Source organism: Thamnophis elegans, chromosome 12 (assembly GCF_009769535.1).
Source record: "Thamnophis elegans isolate rThaEle1 chromosome 12, rThaEle1.pri, whole genome shotgun sequence".
In the NCBI taxonomy this organism is placed as follows: domain Eukaryota; kingdom Metazoa; phylum Chordata; class Lepidosauria; order Squamata; family Colubridae; genus Thamnophis; species Thamnophis elegans.
In genome coordinates, this window is record NC_045552.1 from 46,823,159 (window position 1) to 46,848,145 (window position 24,987).

A 24,987-nucleotide genomic window follows, 5' to 3' on the forward strand; every position below is an offset into this window, starting at 1 on the left:
CAACTTCAACACACGCAATGTGTTCTGATTGCACCACAAACGCAGTAGTCATCCTTACCTTTCACAGAGGCACTGAGTTTTATAAATAGGAGCATGATAGCGTAGAATAATCATATCCAAGGACCAGTGGTGGGTTTCAAAAATTTTTGGAACCTCTTCTGTAGGTGTGGCCTGCTTTCCGGGTCCACTGGTGGAACCTCTTCTAACCGGTTCGGTAGATTTGACGAACTGGTTCTACCGAATAGGTGTGAACTGGTAGGAACCCACCTCTGTTACTACCTTAGTTTGGTTTGAGATTGATCAAATTCCATTTGCATCAAATCTTCAGCAATTTCTATAATAGTGAGCCTCAAAAGAGTTCTATTGTTTCTGGAAGTCTGTGGACATTCTCAGTCATTCCAGATCATGGTTGTCCCAAATTTTTCAAAAGGCAACTGGACTTTGTTTTTCCTCAAAGCTGTTTGCAAGAATATTGATATTCCTTGCCGTTATCACTCAGAGACAGTACTACAGACTAGATTATGCAAAGGAATATCAATCCTTCCATTCTCCACCATTCAGACAGAACTGAAGAAGCTTCTTGGATGAGAAGCAAAGCATCTACAAGAAAAACAACAAGTCCAGTTGCCTTTTGAAAAAGCACCTTAAGGGACATCATTTCTGGAAGGTATTTTCTGTTGGATCTGTGCATTCTTGGATGTAACGTGTGACTTTAACATCTCTTGAACAGTCTACGACATTGTAGCTGAGTTTGATGGAAGAAACACTTTGAACCCATGTGTTTATTTTACATATCAGTAACTACCATAAAAGCGATGTGGTGGCTCAGTGGTAAGGACGCTGAGCTTGTCGACCAGAAAGGTCAGCAGTTCGGCAGTTCGAAACCCTAGCATTGTATAACGGAGTGAGCTCCTGTTACTTGTCCCAGCTTCTGCCAACCTAGCAGTTCAAAAGCACATTAAAAATGCAAGTAGAAAAATAGGACCCACGGGAAGGTAACAGTGAGCGCTAAAGCTAAAAATAACCCCTAAACCTAACCCTAAACCTAACCCTAAACCTAACCCTTAACCTAACCCTAAACCTAACCCTTAACCTAACCCTAAACATAACCCTAAACCTAACCCTTAACATAACGCTAAACCTAACGCTAAACCTAACCCTAACCTTTAACCTAACCCTAACCCTAAACCTAAACCTAACCCTTACCTTAACGTGAATCGGCTTGCTTTCAAAGCGCTTTTTAAAGCGCTCTTTTTTCTCCGCGGTCGCTGTTGTCGCGCTGCTGATGACATCAGCGACGCGCTTTAATCGGGCGCGCTTTAGTGGACCGTGGTTTTGTCGTGCCACGACCGCAGAGACGTCTTTGGACAGCACTGGCTCTTTGGCTTTGAAACGGAGATGAGTATCCCTCCCTAGTGTCGGGAACGACTAGCACATATGTGCGAGGGGAATCTTTACCTTTAACTACCATAAATATCATCTAAGTCAGCAGTGGAGGTTGTATGTAAAATAAAGTTTATTATCATTACAGGAATATAAAGTAAACAGACACTTATCTTTGCTTTGGAAGGGGGCTCTTATTCATCTACAGCAGGAGTGTCCAAGCTTGGCAACTTTAAGATTTGTGGACTTGTGGACATGCTGGCTGGGGAATCAAGTGAGGTCCCAATACCACTCTATAAAGCCTTAGTAAGACCACACCTAGAATACTGCATCCAATTTTGGTCACCATAATATACAAAAATATATTGAGACTCTAGAAAGAGTGCAGAGAAGAGCAACCAGGATGATCAGGGGACTGGAGACTAAAACATATGATGAACGGTTGCAGGAACTGGGCATGACTAGTCTAGAAAAGAGGTGGACCAGGGGAGACAGAATAGCAGTCTCCCAATATTTGAGGGGCTGCCACAGAGAGGAGGGGGTCAAGCTATTTTCCAAAGCACCCGAAGGCCAGACAAGGAATAATCGATGGAAACTGATCAAGGAGAGATTCTACCTGGAAATCAGGAGAAATTTTCGGACAGTGGAAACCATCAACTAACGGAACAGAAGTTGCCTTCGGAAGTTGTGGGAGCTTCATCACTGGAGGCTTTCAAGAAGAGACTGGACTGCCATCTGTCAGAAAGGCTGCTTGAGTGGGAGGTTGGACTAGATGACCTACGTGGTCCCTTCCAACTCTGTACAGATGCTCTATCTGTATCTAAATCAGTGTTTCTCAACCTTGGCAACTTGAAGATGCCCGGACTTCAACTCCCAGAATTCCCCAGCCAGCATTCGCTGGCTGGGGAATACTGGGAGTTGAAGTCCGGACATCTTCAAGTTGCCAAGGTTGAGAAACACTGATCTAAATTATGGAAGTTGAAGTCCACAAGTCTTAACGTCGCTAAGGTTGGACACCCTGACCTACAGTATCTTCTCATGTTATGATGGAGCACTTTAACTTACAAAATACCTGTTTCCCGAAGAGAGGTCACATCAGGCAGAGCCCTGATGCCAAGGAACTTGAAAATGGCGCAAAACGATAAGCAGGATGATAACGGTTCCCTAAAGTTCTTAACCAGGCAAGCCATGGTTTGACTTGCAGGTAAAGCTAAGCCAGTATTTATTTATTTATTTAAAAAAAGCTTGTTAAATAAACCACCTGGCTCGCATGCCATGCTGAGATCAAAAACAAGCACGGTTTAGGATAATCTACAAACCAGGTTAATGCGAGTATTTCTGCCAGTCCCCCCAGCGATACACACAGATCTGTTTTTGCCTCCCTCTTGAGTGTGTCCTTCTTACACATCAGTGTCTTCTCTTACAGGTTGTCCTTGTTTAGTAACTGTCTCGTGTGTGAACTGATCTCGAAGCTATGATAGTGATGAGAAAGGACCAATCCTTGCATCTGTGACCTTCACAGGTGTGTAAAGCAAAGGAAAGCTGGAGTAAGTGTTCTGACGTAGGCTTCCCCAAAAAGCAGGAGGCAGAATCCTGGTTCCGACAAAACCCTTCTATTAAACGAATGTGACTTCCTCTCATTCACATTCAGCAAAGGCCTGGCAAACAGTCTTTCAAAGGAGTATTTATGACCACAGACCTTATCTATCTTGGAAAGCTGCCATGCAAATATTTTCCGAATGAGGTGCTGTGCGTGGAAAGACTGGGCACAGAGTCTCTGAGATTCACGGACAGATCTTCACACTCCTGAAACGAATCTAATGAACGAACGAACGAATTGTTTCCTGCAAAAGAGCCGAGGTGGCGCAGTGGTTAAATGCAGCACTGCAAGCTACTTCAGCTGACTGCAGTTCTGCAGTTCGGCTGTTCAAATCTCACCGGCTCAGGGTTGACTCAGCCTTCCATCCTTCCGAGGTGGGTAAAATGAGAACCCGGATTGTTGTTGTGGGCAATATGCTGACTCTGTAAACCGCTTAGAGAGGGCTGAAAGCCCTATGAAGCGGTATATAAGTCTAACTGCTATTGCTATTGCTAAGCCCACTCCCCTTTCGTCCACCTGCGATTTCCACTACCTGTTTGAGTGAACTGGTCCGAACTGACTGAATAACTACCTCTGGATGGTGCTTAGGCTATTTATAAACCCCAACCTAGAAGTCTGGATGGGGAAAAAAAGATCCTTCCTAGGTGCAGAGGCAAGTAATCTTCTTCAACAAGGTAGTGTTTGATCAGTTGATTCTTGGAAGCCTTGCAAAAATGTCTCGGAATCTCTTAACAGAACTAACCACGCTGGAGGGTCAGATTTAACTTCCTTTGCTCCATGAAAAGTGTACATGTGGGTGAAGAAACGCCAAGAGAAGAATCTCTCATATATGGCCAACTCATGGTCAAAAGGTTTGGCAGGAAAAGATGACTACAATGATTCTCCCCCTAAAAATACAAAGTATTTTTTTTTTTAAGACTAGCATATGAGGAATATTCAGCTTGGGGTTAGTATTGCACACCCAATTCCCTGGTAGACCTTTGCAGGCACCAACTTCCAGAGCCTGGTCTTTAGCTCATCTTCTTAGCCACGCTGGCATAAGTGCGTTCGATCTCCTCGTCAGCTGGACAAGTGTGGCTGAACTCATTCCGCGCATAAGCCTGGTGGAGATAGCGCCAAACTGCAGTCATCTCCAAAGGGATCTCAAAGTTGCGATACTTCTTGGCGGCAATCTAGAAAATGGGAGAGAAGCAATGGAGAAAAATTGGCCAGTGAGAAAAATAAGCAGATTTCCCAAGTGTCGGAGCAAATGATGAGGTATCCAGGCAACTGGTTCTTTTGGATCCAGAGACAATGAGCAAACCAGTAAATAAAGGGGAAAAAATTAAGCTTTCTTATTACTTATTAATGGGAAATGAAAGTCGGAAATTTTAACCGTTTTGCAGCTAAAATGAGGACCCAGATTGTTGAGGGCAAGATGCTGACTCTGTAAACCGCTTAGAGAGGGCTGTAAAAGCACCGTGAAGCAGTATATAAGTCGAAGCACTGTTGCTATATGAAGATTTTCCTCCCATCTTCTTTATTCAGCAAGCAAGAGTGGAGAACAAGCAAATTAGCTGAGAACAAGCTCTAAACTTCTAAAAAAAATTCTTAATATGAAGACAAAATCAAAATGTGTCACTAAACTCCTCGGGATAAGAGTGGTCTTCCCCGTTGCCACTACAACACACAACCTAGCTTCAGGTTTTATATACATGTGTATTTATGAGCAGCACAATGGCCTAGTGGTGAAGACGCTCGCCTCCCCCTTGGAAAGTCGAAAGTTCAATCCTTGATAGTGGCAAATGTCTTAGCATGCAAAGAAAAAAAAAATCTGCTGTGAACTTCATGTAAGCACCAGGAAGGGCATCCGGCGAGTAAATGCTCAGCTCCATCCAGTTGCCTGACTTTACCCTGAATTAAGGAATTACAGGATCATAAAAAGAGTGTATATGGTTATTTGTTATTCAGATATAATTTTCCTTCCTTCCTTCCTTCCCCTTCCTTTCCCTTCCTTTCCTTTCCTTCCCTTTCCTTTCCTTTCCTTTCCTTCCTTCCTGCCTGCCTTGCTTTGCATTCCTTTCGTTTCCTTTCCTTCCCTTTCCTTCCCTTCCCTTCCTTCCTTCCTTCCTTCCTTCCTTCCTTCCTTCCTTCCTTCCTTCTTTCCTTTCCCTTCCTTTCCCTTCCTTTCCTTTCCTTCCCTTCCCTTCCCTTTCCTTTCCTTTCCTTCCCTTCCCTTTTCCTTCCTTTCCTTTCCTTTCCTTTCCTTCCCTTCCCTTCCCTTCCCTTTTCTTTCCTTTCCTTTCCTTCCTTCCTTCCTTCCTTTCCCTTCCTTTCCTTTCCTTTCCTTTCCTTCCCTTCCCTTCCCTTCCCTTCCTTCCTTCCTTCCTTCCTTCCTGCCTGCCTGCCTGCCTTGCTTTGCATTCCTTTCATTTCATTTCCTTTCTTTTCTTTTCCTTCCTTCCTTCCTTTCCCTTCCTTTCCCTTCCTTCCCTTTCCTTTCTATCCTGTCTTTCCTTCCTTTCCTTTCCCTTCCTTCCTTCCTTCCTTCCTTCCTTCCTTCCTGCCTGCCTGCCTTGCTTTGCATTCCTTTGCATTCCTTTCCTTTCCTTTCTTTTCCCTTCCTTCCTTCCTTCCTTCCTTCCTTCCCCTTCCTTTCCTTCCCTTTCCTTCCTTTCCTTCCTGTGCTTTCCTTTACCTTCCTTCCTTCCTTCCTTCCTTCCTTCCTTCCTTCCTTCCTTCCTTCCTTCCTTCCTTCCTTTTTAAATTTCCAAACAATAGTGGCCGGAGAGACTGAGATCAAAGGGTTGCTGCTACAATTCACCAATAAACTTCTTCCCCACAAATTTGGATGAGAAAGGAAGACAAAACACAGGGGCTGCAACTCATTTCAGAAAAAGAAATGGAAGTCCATCAGAGAGCAAGACACACTCACCTTGATGATGTTGAGTTTGGGCAGAAGGTTGCAGTCTGCTAACGTCATCCGGTTTCCATCCAAGAATTTCCTCTCGGAAACCAGAATGTCTTCAGCACAGTTCTGGTCAATTTCTTCAGGCAGGGGGTTTCTTAAATAATCATCCAAGCGCTGGAACTCTTTCACTAAAGCTTTCTCCAAACCTGAAGCACAAGAAAAAAGACGTGGAAACCAATGCATCATTCTTCACTTCTAATGGATTATAGATGGTCCTTGACTTACGGCCACAGTGGGGATCAGAATTTTCATTGCTAACCAAGGTGGTTGATTTGTGATAGCACTAGCATTTAGACTTATATACCGCTTCACAAGGCTTTGCAGCCCCCTCAAAGCGGTTTACAGTGTCAGCATTTTGCCCCCAACAATTGGGGTCCTCATTTCACCAACCTCAGAAGGATGGAAGGCTGAGTCAACCTTGAGCCGATCAGGATCGAAATGCTGGCAGTGGACAGAATTAGCCTGCAATACTGCACTTTAACCACTGGGAGGGAGGGAGGGGGGGAGGGAAGGAAGGAAGGAAGGAAGGAAGGGAGGGAGGGAGGGAGGGAGGGAGGGAGGGAGGAAAGAAAGGCAATAGCCTGGTTCTTATTTTACTGACCTCAGAAGGATGGAAGGCTGAGTCAACCTTGAGCAGGTCAGGATCGAACTCCTGGCTATGGGCAGAGTTAGCCTGTAATACTGCATTCTAATCACTGCACCATCAGGGTTCCTAATAGCAACAGCACTCAGATTTCTATACCACTTCACAGTGCTTTACAGCGCTCTCTAAGCATTTTACAGAGTCAGCCCATTCCCCCCAACAATCTGGGTCCTCATTTTACCCACCTTGGAAGGATGGAAGGCTGAGTCAACCTTGAGCTGGTCAGGATCGAACTCCTGGCTATGGGCAGAGTTAGCCTGTAATACTGCATTCTAATCACTGCACCATCACGGCTCCTAATAGCAATAGCACTCAGATTTCTATACCGCTTCACAGTGCTTTACAGCCCTCTCTAAGCATTTTACAGAGTCAGCCTCTTGCCCCCAACAATCTGGGTCCTCATTTTACCCACCTCGGAAGGATGGAAGGCTGAGTCAACCTTGAGCTGGTCAGGATCAAACTGCTGGCAGTGGGCAGAGTTAGCTATAGCAATAGCACCTTAGACTTACATATCACTTCACAGTAGTTTACAGCACTCTCTAAGCGGCGTACAGAGTCAGCCAATTGGGTCCGCATTTGAACCACCTCGGAAGGATGGAAGGCTGAGTCAACCTTGAGCCTGATGAGATTCGAAGTGCCAAATTGCAGACAGTCAGCAGTCAGCAGAAGTAGCCTGCAGTACTGCATTCTAACCACTGCGCCACCACGGGTCTTTCGGTACCACACTTGTTAAGTGAATCATGTGGTTGTTAAGCAAAACCAGCTTTCCCTATCGACTTGGCTTTTCGGGGAGCCATCTGGGAAGGTTACAAATGGTGATCACTGACCTGGGACATTAAATCATCCTAAATGCATGCCGGTTTGCCAACTCGTGCAATTTGGATCAGGGGAGCATGGGGAATGGGGAATGGTTGTAAGTGGGAGGATTGGTCATAAGTTTCTTTTCTCAGCGCTGTTGTGACTTCGAATGGTCCTTAAATGAATGGTTGTAAATTAATGGTGAATGGTAGTTAATTTTGCTTAGTGCGGTGTTTCTCAGCCTTTGCGACTTTAAGTCCACAGGACTTAAAGTCGCCAAGGTTGAGAAACACTGGCTTAGCATTTGTAAGAGTTTTTTTTTAAAGAGTGTTTCCCTTCTTCCTTACTTTTATTTGCTTCCTTATGGGGGTTCTTGATGTATGCAGAGAATTTGGCAAAAATGTTTCTGCCCACATCCACGGACTCCTTGTTTTGGGGGGTGAGCTGTGGGTACCTTAACAAGAAATGTCAACGTTAGTTTTCCACCACGCCAATGAATAACACAAGACATTTGCTTCCAAATCAATTGTTATAGAACTCAAATCTCTGAAGAAACAAGATTTTTAATGCAGAAAATGTTACGATGATACACCTGGGATCAAAAACCTGAATAAACCAGAGCCCTAGATAGATAAGAAATAAGAACAGTCTTTCTCCACCATTACAAAGTAAGTAACGCCTAATTCTTGCAAGAAGCAATTTATTATAGAATTCTAGACTAATAACCAAGGATGTTATTAGATTACAATTACTATTAGGTTAGATCAGGGGGTCTCCAAGCTTGGCGACTTTAAGACTTGTGGACTTCAACTCCCAGAATTCCCCAGGCAGCCATGGCTGGGGAAGATATGCTGGCTGAGGAATTCTGGGAGTTGAAGTCCACAAGTCTTAACGTGGCCAAGTTTGGAGATCTCTGGGCTAGATCACAATGACAAGGAAAACGGGAATGGAAATTTGAGGATGCTACAAAGATACAGGGCGAAATGGAGGAATATCTTTATCTGTTTGCAACTCCACATACTATAGAAATAGTCAGTTTAAGAGGATAGAACCCAGCAGATTAAAAGCAAGCTTGTGAGAAGGGGTCAGACACATTGAGCAAGGAAATAATTAAATGCTTCATCACGGAGAGCAGGACTACTCAATTGCAAGCTGTGCATTTCAGCCACTGCAGCCTAGAAGCCAAAGAGCATCATCTGAAATCTCCTTATCATCTCCCTTTTATGACCCAATAATGCCTTGCGGGGGTGGAGTCTCGGCAACTGAATGGAGCTGAGTGTTTTTTGGCTGGATGCCTTTCCTATCGCCAATGTGGACTTTTGTTCAGCAGATATATTCTCATTGTGCCCAGAGAGAGAAATATTTGCCTCTACCTAGGATGGAACTCACAGCCTCCTGATAGTGAGGGGAGAGCACCACCTATAGGCCACCGCACGACTCATCATGTGAAATCTTCTTATGAGCATTGGAAATTATTAAAGGTTGCAGGTCTTCTGCACCTAGGAGGGGGCAGGAGGAGGGGGAGGAGGTGTGGTGGCGTTCAGCAAAAAAGAGAGAGCTAAATACAAGCAATTAAAAGTTTTGGCCGCTAGAGGGCACCATTACCATGCCGTCTCTATTTTCTTATCCTTCCATTTGCCTCTGAATATTTTAGTGCCTTTTCTGGTGAGTTTCCACAACGTAACTGAGAAACCGAGAGCATTAAAAAGAACACGATTCTCCTCCTGGTAGTTTTCCCCAGTGTGGTCCCTTTCGGATGGGATGGGTTACAGTTCTCAACATTTGTTTGTTTGTTTAATATGTGGCCCATCTCGCAATCTAAAGCGACCCTGGGCTGCTTTATTCCCCTAAATTAAAGATCGGGCCAACTGAGGATGATGAGTATTGTAGTCCGAGACATCAGAAGGGGTGCTTATTGGAAGCCCACTTCATGGACTGCAGTTTCTCTCTCTCTCTCTCTCTCTCTCTCTGTGTGTGTGTGTGTGTGTGTGAGAGAGAGAGAGAGAGAGAGACAGACAGACAGACAGACAGACAGAGGAACAGACAGAGAGAAAGAGAGAGATAGAGAGAGGAGAGAGACAGACAAACCAACAGAGAGACAGAGAGAGAGAGACAGACACAGAGAGAAAGAGAGACAGAGAGACAGAGTGAAAGAGAGAGACAGCCAGACAGCCAGACAGAAAGACAGATAGAGAAGACAGACACAGAGAGAGAGAGAGACAGAAAGAGAGAGAGAGAGAGAAAGAGAGAGACAGATAGAGATAAAGAGAGAGAGACAGAGAGAGAAAGAGACAGAGAAAGACAGAGAAAGACAGACAGAGAGAAAGAGAGAGAGACACACAGAGAGAGAAAGAGAGAGAGAAATAGAAGAGAGAAAGAGATAACACTAAACCTGTTACTTCTCTCCACTTCATACTGAATACTGAAATATTTGGGCTTGGCTGCCATGTTAAGCGAGGATAAAACTTTCTGTTCTTGTATCTTAAAAAGACAGATTATGCCTCCCTCTCCCCCCCCTCCCCCCACACACATGTGTGACGCGCTGCAAGGAATGCTCTCCTTTGGGGCTCTTGTCCTTTCAAGAGCCTCCTGTTTACTGCAGCTGCAGCCAGACAATTCAGACAGTGGTTGCCAACAATGAGCGCATCTTGGCCTCCCTTCGAACCTTTGGAGCGGAGCGTTTCTTTTGGCTCCGTGGCTACTTTTTAATCCTTTAAAAAAAGAGAGAGGGGGGGGAGGGAGGAGGGGACTATCTTAAACAAGCCTGCCTCCGTGGCTCTGCAAAGAGACACAACACTACCCACATAAGCCACAAATCTGACCCTTTTCTGCAGCATTTGCACCCCCTTGAAAGAAAACTCGCCCATCTTTCTCTGTTCCCCTAGCCTTCCCATTCATCCTCCGCCCGATGCTTGACTTCCCTCCATTGTTTTTAATCTCTCTGGCCACCCCATTTCCTCCCTGGTCCTGGTGGGAAACAGATGGCTCTTGCAAGCTGTCCCTCTCTCATCGCGAAATCGGGTCGCAGCCTCTCTGCCAGAAGCCATCTCTGCAACATGCCTCGGTCCTTCAGTGTCAGCAGCAATTCAGAATTCCCAAGCAAGAGGTTAAATGACCTTGAGCAAAGCAGACTTTTGAATGCGCCTAGTTGTATGTTGAGACTGTAGGAAGTTAGGGCCCATCCCTCTCCTAGAAAAATGAAATCTCCTGGGAAATATTGAAAAAGGCAGAATATTATATTTCCCTGGGTCAGAAATGGAGAAACAGGCTCTTAGGTAGGAAACAGACCTTACTCTTAATAGCCCACACCTTTGTCAATGGGCCATTAAAAGGCCTGAACCAGTATACTCTACATAACAAAGATCTCCCCCTTCAGCTCCAGGTTGATGGGATTAAGATATGATAGTATTCACCCTTTGCCCATCTCACCACAGGGCACCTGGGAAGAAGCAATGCTCAACCAAACTTGGACTCCACACAGAGAGTGGTCCCTGCGTGGCCCCGTGGGAGTCTGCCAACTAATCAGAATACAAGCTCAGGATCAAAGGCCAGAGAGGGCATAAAGCCAGGGACTTTCAGCATCTCATTCTCTTTTTTTTCTTCTTCACCCAACATCTGGAATCATGTGATTCTCCCCTTCCTGCTCAGGAACTCAAGCCATGTGATCTGGTCCACCATTAAACCATCTTTCCAAGCAGCCTTCATGTTTTCAGTGTCTTTTTCCCCATTTGGAACTGAACCCAGAAGGAGATTTCTTCCAACAATTCCAAAAAGACTTTGGAAAGAGTGCAGAGAAGAGCAACTAAGACAATGAAGGGCCTGGAGACTAAAACAGATGAAGAACGGTTGCAGGAATTGGGTATGGTTAGTATAGAGAAAAGAAGGACGAGGGGGAACCTTGATAGCAGTCTTCCAATATTTGAGGGGCTGCCACAAAGAAGAGGGGAGTCAACCTATTTTCCAAAGAACCAGAAGACAAGAAACAATGGATGGAAACTAGTCAAGGAGAGAAGCAACCTAGAATTAAAGAAAAACTTCCTAACAGTGAGAACAATTAACCAGAGGAATGGCTTTCCTCCAGAAGCTGTGAGTACTCTGGAGGTTTTTAAAGAAGAGACAACAAATAGAATAGAATAACAGAATTGGAAGGTACCTTGGAGGTCTTCTAGTCCAACCCCCTGCTTAGGCAAGAAATCCTACAACACTTCAGACAAATGGTTATCCAGCATCTTAAAACTTCCAGTGTTGGAGCATTTACAACTTCTGGAGGAAAGTTGTTCCACCGATTAATTGTTCTCACTGTCAGGAAATTTCTCCTTATTTCTAAGTTGCTTCCCTCCTTGATTAGTTTCCATCCATTGCTTCTTGTTCTACCTTCAGGTGAATTGGATGGTTATCCAAGAGATTGGACAATCATTTGTCTGAAATGATATGGGGTCAAATGCTCGAGCAGGGGGTTGGATTAGAAGACCTCCAAGGTCCCTTCCAACTCTATTATCCAGAGGTCTCAAAGGGTCTCCACCTCCAAGTTGCACTACATAAAATTGGCAAAGAAATTTGAGTAAGAAAAGGGAATGGACGTTCGAAATAGGGAATGAAGATACTTAGGGGGGGAGAGGGTCTGCTCCAGAAAATCTTCAATCTTCAGAAAATCTGTTTTCAGCTCCTTGTTGAAGACTAAAAACGGAGGGTTGATGCCCGGGGCCAAATCCTTCAGCTCATCTGGTTTCCTAAACAGAAATTACAACAGAGAGGAAGAAAATCTATATATACACAGTATATAAATGGCTCTGTATGTGTGTGCGTATGTGTGTTCCAGCATAACTCTGGAATGCCTGGAGCAATTTCAACCAAACTTGGTACATAGATAACTTACTCTCTGGAAACAAGTCCTGTGGGGGGTTAAGACATCCCTAACACCCTTCGGGGTGTGTATTCTGTTAACATACAGCCTGTTGTGCCTTAACATGGCTTCTACTGTACTGCCATAAATGGCTTCTACTGTGCAGTGCAGTGGAGTTGCCATGGTAACAGCTTCACAGTGCTCCTCTAGGAGGATCCCTCCAATAAGCGGGAAAATCCAACATTAGAAATTGTGTTTGATCCGGACATTTTCCCCCTATAAATAAATACCTGGGCAATGCTGGGTTATTGGCTAGTAAATAAATAAAGATGGTCCTGACTTTGATTTTATTTCCCCATCTTACTCCATCTTACTTTCTTCTTCTTTTTCCTTAGATCAGCCTTCATTTAACTCCTAGGAATACCTAGAGATCCATCTGCAAAGGGTGGACAAAAATCTTCACCGATTTTGAAAAAAATATCGAAATTTGCCTGGGTTTCGGTGGACACTTGTATAAATATGTCTGCAACTGAGTTTGTAATTTCCCCAATATGCTGCCTCTCTTAACCATCTTTTCACAAACCTGAACATTTTTGTACAGACTTTTCCTTAGTATATGTTGCAGGATTTGATCAAGGTCCCATTAATAATATTGACTCATGTAGTAAGTAGGTTGTGTTGCTATTATCCCTGTCATCTTCTCGTCTCTTCCATCTTCTCATCTACTACTATTGGTATCTTATGATTTATCAATCATTCGTATCTTATGATGTATGATTGAAGCTTATGATGTATGATTGTAGCTTATGATTTATGATATGTGACTTATCCCTTTGTTGTTCTTATGTACACCGAGAGCTTCTGCACTCGAGACAAATTCCTTGTGTGTCCAATCACATTTGACCAAGAAAGCCTCTGCTTCGCTACTTGCTTTCGGCTGCCATTGAAATGGGGGGACGGGGGACAGATGGCATGGTATTTGGAAGGGGAAGCTTTCAGTATAGGAGTGATTGTAAAAAGGGAGTTGTTCACACCGTCTGAAGTTAGTGGATTTGACGCCAAGGCCAACTGTCCGGCATACCAACCTGATGATGCTTTTTGAAGATGAAACCCACATGACACCTGAGGGGTTTGGGGATTGGACTATGGGATGGGGTTACCAGGGGGAAGGAGTTGGGTCACATATTGATATCTATGATTATGCACGCTTTTGTCTCAGATCTTGCTTTGCTTAGCTGCTATCTACTCATAACTAGTAAAAGTACTCTTAATTCTGCAAAATGGAGTTGAGTGGTTTCTTTCTTGGTTACTGAGGGAGGCTGCCTTGACAATTCTATTCACTCAGTCATTTTCTGATTCTAGTTTGGTTTAAACGCAAGACTTTAGTTGTGTTCACAAATGAATGGCGAATGCATGAAATCTCGCCTCCGTCCCTCTTACCTGGTCATATCTACGGTGGTGACATTAAATCTGACACCTTTGAGCCATAACACCATAAAGAGGCTTTGACAGAAGGGGCAATTTCCAATGTTCTGTCCATCCAAGCCAGCCTGCCATAGAAACAAAACAAAAGAATATCTTCATAAATGACAGGTGAGGGAATAGAAGGGGAACTTAATGAGAAGGGAATGAGAGGAGAATGAGAAGAAGGAAGGGAGGGAACGAGAAGGGAATGAGAAGAGAATAAAAAGAGGGAAAGAAGGGAAGGAGAAGGGAAGGAGAAGGGAAGAAGGAAATGGGATGAGAAGGGAAGGAAGGAAATGGGAAGGGAATGAGAAGGGAAGAAAGGAAGGAAATGGGAAGGGAATGAGAAGGGAAGAAAGGAAGGAAATGGGAAGGGAATGAGAAGGGAAGAAAGGAAGGAAATGGGAAGGGAATGAGAAGGGAAGAAAGGAAGGAAATGGGAAGGGAATGAGAAGGGAAGAAAGGAAGGAAATGGGAAGGGAATGAGAAGGGAAGGAAGGAAGGAAATGGGAAGGGAAGGAGAAGGGAAGGAAGGAAGGAAATGGGAAGGGAATGAGAAGGGAAGGAAGGAAGGAAATGGGAAGGGAATGAGAAGGGAAGGAAGGAAAACTCTTCTGCACTGACATACTAATAAAAAAGAAGGGAAACTTAATAATTTGCAGATGATACTAAGCTGACAGGAATGACAGACTAGAAAACTGGGCCCTATCTAACAAAATGACGTTCAACATAGAGAAAATTAAAGTCTTACACTTAGGCAAGAAAAACCAAAAGTACATATATAGACTGGGTGAAACCAGGCTTAATAGCAGGAACTATGAGAGGAATCTTGGAGTCTTAGTGGACAATAAACTAAATATGAGTCAGCAGTGTACAGCGGCAGCCAAAAAAGCCAATGCAATCCTAAATTGCATTAACAGAGGGATACAATCAAGATCAAGGGAGGTAGTAACACCACTCTATAAAGCCTTAATAAGACCACACCTAGAATACTGCATCCAGTTTTGGTCACCACACTATAAAAAATATGTTGAGACTCTAGAAAAAGTACAGAGAAGAAACAACCAAGATGATTAGGGAACTGGAGACTAAAACATCTGATGAACAGTTGCAGGAACTGGGCATGACGTGAAGAGAAGGACCAGGGGAGACAGGATAGAAGTCTTCCAATATTTGTGGGGCTGCCACAGAGAGGAGGGGGCCAAGCTATTTTCCAAAGCACCCGAAGGCCAGGCAAGGAATAATGGATGGAAACTGAACAAGGAGAGATTCAACCTGGAAATAAAGGAGAATTTTTCTGACAGAGAGAACAATCAATCCATGGAACAGAAGTTGCCTTCAGAAGTTGTGGGAGCTTCATCACGGGAGGCTTTCAAGAAGAGACTGGACTGCCATTTGTCAGAAATGGTGTAAGGTATCCTGTTTAGGTGGAGGGCTGGACTAGCTGACCTACAAGGTCCCTTCCAACTGTGTCAATCTAATCTAAAACCAAAAAGCGATATATTTGTTCTGAGTGACACTTTCCCGGCAACAAGCAATTAGATTGAGCCCGACTTGTCTAGCTTTCTAGATGCTGACTCTCTGCTCTCCTCAAAGGGGTTAAACCCCTGGAATTTCATGCTAGAGCCTTTCTTTTCTGTTTGAATCAACTCAGCAGAAAAACGACACCTTGATGACAATGGAGCTCCCTCCACCATTGAAAATGCTTGAAACACCAACCTCTCCTCTCCCGAGTCTTCGTACAGATGTGCTTTTGTTACTGAGCTAGATAATATAAACAATGAATGGAGGGGAGGGAAGTTTGCTGCTGTTTGTACATGACTTGTTTGTCCAGTCAGGCTTAATTAACTTCAATCAAGAATAGAGTTGGAAGATACCTTAGAGAGGTCTTGTAGTGATGAAAGGAATGTCCTTCTGGGTTCGGCTCCAAGTGGGGGAAAAAGACACTGGAGATATGGAGGCTGCTTGGAAAGATGGTTTATTGGTGGACAGGACCACGTGGCTTGAGCCCTGAACAGAAAAGGTGATCACATGCTTCAATGTTGGTGGAGAAGAAGAGAAGGAAGGACTGAGATGCTGAGTCTCTGGTTTTATGCCCTCTCTGGCCTTTGATCTTGAGCTTGTATTCTGATTGGTTGTCAGACTCCCATGGGGCCATGCCCGGGCAACCCCTCTAGGCTGCGTTTTGAATCCAGGTTTGGTTGACTTCTCAGATGCCATGTGGTCAGTTGAGTAAAGGGCCAATATTATCATGCCTTGATCCCATCTCCATGGAACTGAAGTGGAGAAGTCTTTATTATGTAAAGGGACTAGCTTGGCCTTCTTAATGGCCCATTGACAAAGTGGGGATGGGCAGGAAGCTACAGGCAGCTATTCTGTCTTTTAAAACATGTTTCTTCCTTTTCACATCCAGAGAAATATTCTGCCTTTGGAGGGAGAGCTGTTGGAGAGCTATTTAGAATATTTTGTTGAAAAATGAAGGAATAAGATTTCTGTTTGAATGTATGAGTACAAGGATAACAATGAACATAAGCATACCTGATAGTTGATTGGTGGAATTATGCGTAATTGAAAATAGTGATATATAAATATAAATGGTTGGTAATTTTTTTTTCTTTCACATGGGGATTATATAAAGGTATACTGTTATCAAATAGACAATCAAGAATGTAAAGGAATTATGATTTATTGGGGAAAAATAATACTAATTGTAATTGAACATATACTGTACAATGAAAGTGAGGCATTTAGTTATACTAGATGAAAAATCTGTGATGGTAAATGTTATTCGAGAATATGGATGTTAAAACACCTGTAACCAAACAACATGCTGTATGTGATGATGCTTTTTTGTGTTTTTGTTTTATTGTGTGTATGTGTTGTCTGTGTAATAAAAACAAAAATTTATATTTAAAAAAAAAACTGGATGCAGCATTCCGGGTATTGCCTTACTAAGGATTTATAACGCGGAACTAATACGTCATGCGATTTTGATTCTATGCCTCTGTTTATTCAACCAAGGATTGTATTAGCTTTTTTGGCTGCTGGCTCATGTTTAAGTGATCGAAACGTGATGGAGAAGTGGAGTTTTCTGAACAACAACAACAAAAGGGCAGGAAAAAACAAGCAGACACAGCTTCATTCCCCGCTGGGCCTTAAATGCATGTCCTCATCTCACGCTGGGTATAGTTTTAGATGGCTGGTTGAACAAATGGCCATAAAAAAAAACAGCCAGCAAACCTTAACCATCCCTTGTGCTGATAAAGTTACCTAACCTAACAATAGAGAAAGAGAAATAAGCTCAAAGAACATTAGGGACCCAACAATTCAACCCTGAGTTGTTCATTTTCTCCATAACCATAAAACAACTGAACAAGGAGAGAGTTCAACCTAGAAACAAGGAGAAATTTTCTAACAGTGGGAGCAATCAACCAATGGAACAGAAGTTGCCTTCGGACGTTGTGGGAGCTTCATGCCTGGAAACTTTCAAGAAGAGCCTGGACTGCCATCTGTCAAAAATGGTGTAGGATCTCTTGGACTAGATGACTTACTGTATAAGGTCCCTTCCAACTCTGTTAATCTGTATGCCAAATCCTGGATGGGAGTTAAGACATCTGTGGGGCTTCATATTTCATTGTACTTGTGGAACAACTTGCCTTGGAGAAGTTGTAAATACTCCAACACTGGAAGTTTTTAAGAAGAGACTGGACAACCATTTGTTTGAAATGGTATATGGCAGCGATGGTGAACCTTTTTTGGCTCACGTGCCATAAGCAGGGGGAGTGCAGGGGGGTCGTGCGCGAGTGTACCACACCCATAATGCAATGCACGAACCCCACCCCCAGTGCGCATGCATGACAGCGCACACCCCCCCATTTTTTGCATGCTTTTTTCGCCCTCTTCAGGCTTTCAGAGGCTTTATAGGAGCCTGGGGAGGGCAAAAACAGCCCTGCCACTTCCCCCGGAAGCCCTCCGGAGGCTTCAGGAGTTTCCCTGAAGCCTTTGGAGGACTAAAAATGACTTCAGAAGTGACCTGGTTTGCTCGTAGGGCCGTTTTTAGTCCTCTGGAGTCTTTAAGGAAGCCTTCGGAAGCCCCCTGAAGCCTCTGGAGGATTTAAACCGGCCCTCCGAGAAAACCAGAAATCCGTTCCTGAACTTCTGGTTTGCCCATAGGGCCGTTTTTTTGCGCTCCGGAGACTTCAGGGAAGCTCCTGAAGCCTCCGGAGGGCTTCGGGGACCGGGGGGGGGGGGTGCAGGAGAGGCTGTTTTCACCCTCCCCAGGCTCCTATAAAGCCTCTGGAGCCTGGGGAGGGTGAAAAATGACTTTTAAAAAGGCTGAACTCAGCTGGCCAGCGCGCACATGTGCACTGGCCAGCTGACTGGGCAACGCCTCCGTGTCATAGGTTCGCCATCCCGGGTATAGGGTTTCCTGCCTGAGCAGGGGGTTGGACTAGAAGACCTCTAAGGTCCCATCCAACTCTGCTATTCTGTTATTGGGAGCTTCTCACCTTCTCTTGCACATTCAGAAGACTATGGAGATTCTCAACCATTCGGGGTCATGGTTGTCCCCAAAGGTGCTTTTCAAAAGACAGTTGGACTTTCTTGTTTTTTTTTTCTTGAAAACCTTTCGCTTCTCTTCTAAGAGGCTTCTTCAGAACGAGATGAGATGTGAAATATTTCCAAACATAAAAACCAAGAAAGGTCCAGTCGTCTTTTGAAAACCACCCTTGGGTTCCTTCATAAAGTTGACCCAGTCCTATCTCAGGCCGATCTGTGCTGCCCGTGAAGATCTTCCTTAACTGAAAGAGAGCATGACTGTTTTGTTCTTGTTTTCAAAGCAAATAGCACATGATTTCCGCTTCCTTAGGTGCAGGCTGGATCAGGGGTGAAAGCAATACCGAAAACTCCCCATGTGGCGTGCCAGCCTATTGTAGCCCTCTTCGTCTTCGGGGTCTGCGATTGTGAGTTGTTCAGGAAATGAGATAAAGGATCGCCGAGCACAGCCAGTCCTCCCAGTGGGGGAACCTTGGACACAACACAAAGTGTTGGTGCTGTCGGCTTGCAGCAAAGGAGGAGGGAGGGAAACCCCAAAAGGAAAGGTGTGGAAGAAAAATACCAATGTTTTCCCTAAGAGTCATTGGAGGCTTTCTCCATTCTTCCCCCCCACCCTTTCTATTCCTTTTGATTAGATCTTATAAGGAAGCGGTAGCTAAATTAATCAGAATTTTCCATGCATATTCTTTTAAGCTCTGACCATACAATGTGGAAAGGATTTCTCACGAGCTGGCTTATTTCCGTTTCTCTTCCCTACCCAACCCTCCTAAGTGGAAGATTCCTGGTTTAAGAAAAAGGAGAGATTCTCTCCCCAAATAGAGTCCCAGTTTATAGTATTATAGGAATACTATATAGGGACGCGGTGGCTCAGTGGCTAAGACACTGAGCTTGTCGATCCAAAAGCTCGGCGGTTCGGCAGTTCGAATCCCTAGCGCCACATAACCGAGTGAGCTCCCGTTACTTGCCCCAGCTTCTGCCAACCTAGCAGTTCGAAAGCACGTAAAAAATGCAAGTAGAAAAATAGGAACCACCTTTGGTGGGAAGGTAACAGTCAGTGGTGAGTTTCAAAAATTGTTCGAACCTACTCTGTGGGTGTGGCCTCCTTTGTGGGAGTGGCTTGCTCCCACAATATGAGCATGATAGTGTAGAATAATCATATCCAAGTACCAGTGGTGGGTTTCAAAAAATTTTGGAACCTCTTCTGTAGGTGTGGCCTGCTTTCCGGGTCCACTGGTGGAACCTCTTCTAACCGGTTCGGTAGATTTGACGAACCGGTTCTATCGAATAGGTGCGAACTGGTAGGAACCCACCTCTGGTAACAGTGTTCCGTGTGCCTTCAATGTTCAGTCATTCCAGCCACAAGGCCACGGAGACGTCTTCAGACAGTGCTGGCTCTTCGGTTTAGAAACGAAGATGAGCACCACTCCTTAGAGCCAGAAATAACTTGCATGCACGTGGAGGGGAACCTTTACCTTTATCTTATGAAGGAGGCTATAGGAAAATTTACAAATCAGTTTCTATTATCTTCTTCTTGTGCCATATCAGTCACCTGATGTTGGTAATCATGTTGGAAATCCTATTTTTACCAACAGCCACACGAAGAAGTGCGGCTGAGTTTCGTCCAAACCAGTCCCATAGATTTTGAAGCCACGATGGTCTTCTTCTGCCTGGATTGCCTTCAATCTTTTCTTGGAGGATTAAGTGAAGGATGCTGTATTTTTCTGGGTGTCGCATCACATGTCCAAAATATTATTTCACTTTTTTTTGGTAGCAGATTTTTTAAATTATTTTTTTCCCTTCTGCAACACAACATTGTTGTGTCATCATACCTGTACATGTATTTAATATTTCGCTTCTATATTTACACACCTTTAAACACAGTTCTATATATATTTATATATATTGTTTCTTGGCTTAATTAATTTTATTCCTGTTTTGCAGCCATTTGTACCAATTGTTCCAAATTTCATAATATTCTGACTCTTCTTTATCTTTTAATTTCAGGGTTAATTTGTCCATCTCTGCACAATCCAAATTTTTTTTTTTATCACTGATTCATCCGAGGGAGTATTATTTTGTTTCCAGCATTGGGCAAATGCTATTCTAGCTGTGGTTAGCAGATGTGTTAAAATGTACTTAATATTCTTTGTATATTTCCCTTTGATTATTCCCAGTAGAAAGATTTCGGGTTTGTATTTTATCTGTTCTCCTGTAATTTCTTGCACCCATTTCCAAATTTTTGTCCAATATTTTTGTGTTTCCGGGCAGGTCCACCATATGTGATAATAAGTCCCTTGTACTTTTTTACACTTCCAGCAGGTCGGCTTCATGTTTGGGTACATTTTAGCCAATCTTGTTATTTCAATTTTTAATGGATTTGATGATTTCCCTTGGCTTTTCCAGGTGGCTTATCACCCCCTCATTTCTGATTTTGTCAACCCAACTTATACGTAACAGCTGCCTGTAAATCCACATTTCAAATACTTCTCGTCTCTTCAAGGGGCTTTGTGTCAGAGACCGACTCTCCACTCCGTAGAGCAGGGTAGAAAAGATATAGCATCTGATGACCCTGATTTTCAGTCTTAGGCTTATGTCGGGAACTGCAGAAGACCTCCTTCGTTTTGAAGAAATGCTATTTGAGCTTTCTCTAGCCTTGTCTTTACTTCAGTGGTCATGTCCCAGCTTTCATAAACATTAGAACCGAGATTTTTATTGCAGTTTTGATTGCAGAAATGAAAATTGGTCTACCAGCTACAGCTGAGCTGAGGTGGCACAGTGGTTAAATGCAGCACTGCAGGCTACTTCAGCTGACTGCAGTTCTGCAGTTCGGCTGTTCAAATCTCACAGCTCAGGGTTGACTCAGCCTTCCATCCTTCCGAGGTGGGTAAAATGAGGACCTGGATTGTTGTTGGGGGCAATATGCTGACTCTGTAAACCACTTAGAGAGGGCTGAAAGCCCTATGAAGCCGTATATAAGTCTAACTGCTATTGCTATTGCTAAATTGTGGCAAATGGCAGAATCAAGACCCTGAAAGCAGAGTGACTTGTCTATTGCACACCTGAGGAACCATCGTTAATTTACACATTGCCTGAGGTCTTTTGAAGGATCTTTTTTAAAAACATTTCAATCACATTCAGCTTAATGCTCAAACATGTTTAAAGGCTTAAAGCCTGGTTTACAAGCCATAATTTGGGTTCACCCAAAAGGCCACGGCAAAACAGCATATTCTGCTACCATGCATTTCAATCTTGACAAAATTTAAGATGTGTGGACATCAATTCTCAGAATTTCCTAAGCCAGCATGCTAGGGAATTTTTTCACACCTTAAAGTTCCCAAGAGAAATATTGGTCTATGTGTGAGCTATAGAAATAGCAGTAGTCTTATGCACCACTTCACAGTGCTTTACTGCCCTCTCTAAGTGGTTTACAGAGTCAGCCTATTGCCCCCCAAACAATCTGGTTCTTATTTTACTGACTTCAGAAGGATGGAAGGCTGAGTCAACCTTGAGCAGGTCAGGATCGAACTCCTGGCTATGGGCAGAGTTAGGCTGTAATACTGCATTCTAATCACTGCACCATCAGGGCGCCTAATAGCAATAGCACTTAGCCTTATATACCATTTCACAGTGCTTTCCTGCCCTCTCTAAGCGGTTTACAGAGTTAGCCCTTAACAATCTGGGTCCTCATTTTACCAACCAGGGAAGGATGGAAGACTGAGTAAACTTTGAGCTGGTCAGGATTGAACATCTGCCAGTGAACAGTGAGTTAGCCTGCAATACTGCATTCTAACCCCTGCACCACCACAGCTCTTACTGTAGCAAATGGTTTCCACAGAATTCCCTGGAAGGATGGCCTGTATCAATTTTTTAAACCAGTAGATTTATTGTGGCCAAGCTAGGAAGCTCGGCCACTGGCCCTTTATGAAAACTCCTTATGTATTTTGGTGCAGACTTTCAGTAAGAGAAATTTAAACATAGTAAACTCAGAGTCAAAACTCTGGTCCAGAAAAAGAAGAAGAAGAAGAAGAAGAAGAAGAAGAAGAAGAAGAAGAAGAAGAAGAAGAAGAAGAAGAGGAGGAGGAGGAGGAGGAGGAGGAGGAGGAGGAGGAGGAGGAGGAGGAGGAGGAGGAGGAGGAGGAGGAGGAGGAGGAGGAGGAGGCTGGAGTTCAAGGTAGTTGTGAAAGGTGGATTATTTGAGTCACAACAATACAAAGAATGAAGGTGTCTTTACACAGAAGTATAAGGATGGAATCTTTTCTAAGTGCAGCCAACCGACATTATTAAAATGCCACCCAATTTATTGTGGCACCTGTTTTTATGTATAGGAATTAATTTCATCAGAATCATATCAGTGCAACGGAATATGGTACTTGCACATAATTGTTTTGTGGGGAAGGGAGAAGGGAAAAGGAAGAATAATTTTTAAAAAAGGATTAGAAAGAGAATGCTGTCTGGTACATCATTAACTCAGGCACACTCACTTTCCCCATAAGTTGGTTCACACATGGATAAAGGAACTGTACCTATGTTTTTTTCCTCCAAAGAGGACAAGGATTAAGTTTACTTGTGAATTCTAACTGAGTTCAAATCCTTGTATCAGAGTTCAGGATTTCCACCAGGAGTTACACAACAGTGCAGGGACACTTAAGTATAAGGTGTCCTTCCTGGCTAGATCTCACCAGATTTTTCCATCCTCCCTCCCTCATCTCATCTATGTTACTTTTACCTTTGTACAGTACTAAGAATTAATAGCAACAACATCACAAGTGTGCTACTCTGATGATGTCCAACAAAGTCTTTTGATCAGCAAAATCAGCTCTTGAACATCAGCTCAGTTGGAAAAAATGATAAAGCAACATATAGATTTGAAACCAGAAGTATTTTTCTTGGGCATCCTACTGGAAAAAATATAATAAAAGGAATACATACTTAATCTTACACATGCTAACTGCAGCTAGAATTGTATTTGCGCAGCAATGGAAAAGTAATGATGTCCGTACATAGGAAAAATATTAGAAGGTGCAGAAATGGCTAGATTAACACTTAAAATCAAAGAAAAGGAAGAAACTGAATATTTATTTAACAGAAAACTTATTTTATCAATGGCTAGACAATAAAAACAGAAAGAAATATGGAAATATAAGAGAAGGATTAATTTTACAAGTAGGGTTTATTATATGGGGTAAACAAATATTACTATTATGTGATCAGCATCAATGTTATGAACGATTATTTGTTATCATGATTATTTCTCAAAATTGATTGTACTCAGACAACGCACTGGTTACATAAAAGTGGATTTTTTTCATTTTAATAAAAAAAAAATTAAAACTTTAAAAAACAAACCAAAACATTTGGTCAGCTCCAAACAGGAGGCAAGATTTCTAAATGGCCACACCCAAGCTCTTAACCAAATGATTAGTAAGATAGTTCTCATGCAGTATTAAATGTCTGGAAACCTTAATTTAATCTACCAATGTAGTAGCATAGTTTCATAATGGTATACTCTTCTAGACTTAAAGGTCTCAGCCACCCACAATCATTCCCATTACGTTTATGATTTCCTGTTGTGGTTTGCCAGTCCTCTGGTATTCTGCCCCACAACCTGCTTATTTATTTATTTATTTATTTTTGAACAAGGCCTCTGACACTTGCCCCAAAGCCTACCTTTGCAACGAATAGGAACTGACCTTTACAAACAGCTCAATCTCGGGGTCCTTTAGGGGATTACGAAGCCAACTCGCCATCCTGTCTTTAGCTGGCCACCAACTGTTGCTGAGAACTTCCTTCCCACCACGGACTATTTGTCACCAGGCTTCCCCACCGATGCGCTGGGTAATTTTTCAGGGCAGGGACTTTCTAAGGAAGACGATGACATTTCATGCCTGAAACTCCCTTGGTTGGAAGCGGCTGCCCTGCCTCAGCCAGAAGTCGTGAGGTGGCGTGCCGAGCAATTTGCTACCAGCCGGACGGGGATCTCTGTAAAGACCTCCCAGCCATGAGTCAGCAACACGGTTTATCAGAAAGCCACAACACCACGTTCTTCTCCGTGATATCAAAAGAGCCAGATGTCTATTTCTCAGAGAAGCGACCCAGAATAAGTCCTTCGCTGGAGCGCCACTCCACAGCTGCCAGAATTTCTATAACAGGAAGTGAGCCGGGAAGCATCTCGTACCTCAGTTAGATAGAGAGGTCACTCACTTCATACATTTCTGCCATATGAGAATTGCTCCACCCAAGGACATCCTTATATTTTATTTACAAACTCATTTCCCATATGATGAAGTTTTTACATAGATAAATGGCCCCATCCATGAATCAAAGGAACAGTGTAACAACTTTGGGGCGATGCCGGACTTTACAGGAATGAAAATGTGATTTTGGGATAGAGACCTCTGTGGAGGTGAGCAGCTAAACAATCCCACTTCCCAACCAGTTCTAGTCACGCTCCAGAATGCTCTCTAGAAAGAGAGACCGTTGTGCTAGAAGAGGTGTAATCAGAGGTGGCATTCAACAGGTTCTGGAGAACCGGTAGCGGGAATTTTGAGTAGTTCGGAGAAACGTCAAACACCATCTCTGACTGGCCCCCGCCCCCATCTATTCTCTGCCTCCTGAGTCCCAGTTGATCGGGACTTGGGAGGAAATGGGGATTTTGCAGTATCCTTCCCCTGCTATGCCCATCAAGCCATGCCCACCAAGCCATGCCCACAGAACCAGTAGTAAAGATTTTTGAAACCCACCATTGGGTGGAT

At 43.5% G+C, this 24,987-nt stretch overlaps 1 protein-coding gene across 1 annotated transcript; it reads right to left on the reverse strand.

The window, feature by feature from the left end:
* Positions 1-3,465: 3,465 nt before the first annotated feature.
* Positions 3,466-24,342, reverse strand: CLIC2 (chloride intracellular channel 2). The gene is made up of 6 exons (XM_032228344.1): positions 23,926-24,342; positions 13,658-13,767; positions 11,979-12,104; positions 7,722-7,828; positions 5,898-6,079; positions 3,466-4,155 (listed from the first exon to the last, which is right to left on the reverse strand). The coding sequence occupies exons 1-6, from the start codon at positions 23,980-23,982 to the stop codon at positions 3,994-3,996; spliced, it is 744 nt and encodes a 247-aa protein (XP_032084235.1). The 5' UTR covers positions 23,983-24,342; the 3' UTR covers positions 3,466-3,993.
* Positions 24,343-24,987: the final 645 nt, after the last annotated feature.

Coding starts and splice junctions, on each gene's coding strand:
- CLIC2 (XM_032228344.1), bottom strand. CDS start 23,982: ATGGCGAGTTGGCTTCGTAATCCCCTAAAGGACCCCGAGATTGAGCTG. Junction 13,768..23,925: donor AGATTGAGCTGTTTGTAAAG/GTCAGTTCCTAT, acceptor TTTCTATGGCAG/GCTGGCTTGGATGGACAGAA. Junction 4,156..5,897: donor CCAAACTCAACATCATCAAG/GTGAGTGTGTCT, acceptor CCCATTTTCTAG/ATTGCCGCCAAGAAGTATCG.